Genomic DNA, 1,105 nt, shown 5'->3' with positions numbered 1-1,105 from the left:
GGGTGCAGACAGTAGTAGACTGACAGTCCAAAATGGCACTCGAGTAAAGAAAGTGGAAGAAAATAACATTGATAATATAATTGAGAATTGGGGACACTATGACTCCACTACTAGACGCTGGCCTGAACTGAACCGCCAAAGAAATATCCTAATCTTGAGAAGCGCAAATGTAATAAGCAATTATGTGCCATTTTGCCACAGAGATTTTTTAATTGACAGAAAGGGAAATGCAAAGGATGAATGAAACAAAACAATTTACCGCTCATTTTCTCATACTTCACGGAAGGCTGTGCTGAATATTGTCTTTGCAATTGTAAATCTGATTTGTAACAAATTGATTATTTGAACTTTAAGAACAGGGTAGCACTTGTTTGTAAATAATCTAACCACGGAAGAAAATAAACAGCTCATTGTCCATGGATTAATTGAATTGCATGGTAGTGAGATATTTGCCACACACACATACACACACACACACACACACACACACACACACACACACACACACACACACACACACACACACACACACAAACATGTGAGCTTGCAGACACACACAGACACACAAACGCATGCACGCAAAGGCACACACACACACTCACACACACACACACCATCAACATATTTCAATCCAATAAGTGTGGCTGTAGTAGATATTGAGGTATGCAAAGGCCCTTCACTTCCAGTAAAGAAGTGGCATGCTTGGTCCCGCTGGTGCTACTAAGCTTCAGACATGTTTTGAAAGCTAACCACCATCAACAGTAGAGCTCGGGAACATTCAGAGCCACACATGGCATGAAACAACACCAAAGCTGCGTTCACAACATTACGGCTTCACAGCTGGTCTCTTCACAGGAGTCCTGCTGCTCAGACTACTTTTAGATGTGATTTATGTATATCCATACAGCTGCCATGTCAGCGGAGGAATCTCTGGAGGAATCGCAGTGTGAGTGAGAGGGGGCAGGAGGGAGGATCACGAGACACGAGAAACAGGAGGATGCTAGAGGAGGGAGTGAAAAAAGAGAAGAAAGCGAAAAGCGAATTGCTCACCGTTGTCGGAGGCCATGAAGACGGCCGTGTACTGGTTGTTGTGGACGTAGGGCGA

General features: G+C 43.7%; 1 protein-coding gene across 1 annotated transcript in view; it reads right to left on the bottom strand.

Annotated features, from left to right (window-relative positions):
- Nucleotides 1–1,105, bottom strand: part of cdh13 (cadherin 13, H-cadherin (heart)) — a 423,509-nt gene that overhangs the window by 42,521 nt on the left and 379,883 nt on the right. Inside the window, 1 exon segment of the mRNA XM_080841504.1 lies at nucleotides 1,051–1,105. This exon segment is cut by the window's right edge and continues 88 nt beyond it. Within this exon segment, the coding sequence (XP_080697630.1) occupies nucleotides 1,051–1,105 (55 nt within the window).

The sequence above is a fragment of the Sprattus sprattus genome (assembly GCF_963457725.1).
Source record: "Sprattus sprattus genome assembly, chromosome: 7".
NCBI lineage: Eukaryota > Metazoa > Chordata > Actinopteri > Clupeiformes > Clupeidae > Sprattus > Sprattus sprattus.
Note: the sequence above shows the minus strand (reverse complement) of the source record. Positions and strands in the feature narration are given on the sequence as shown.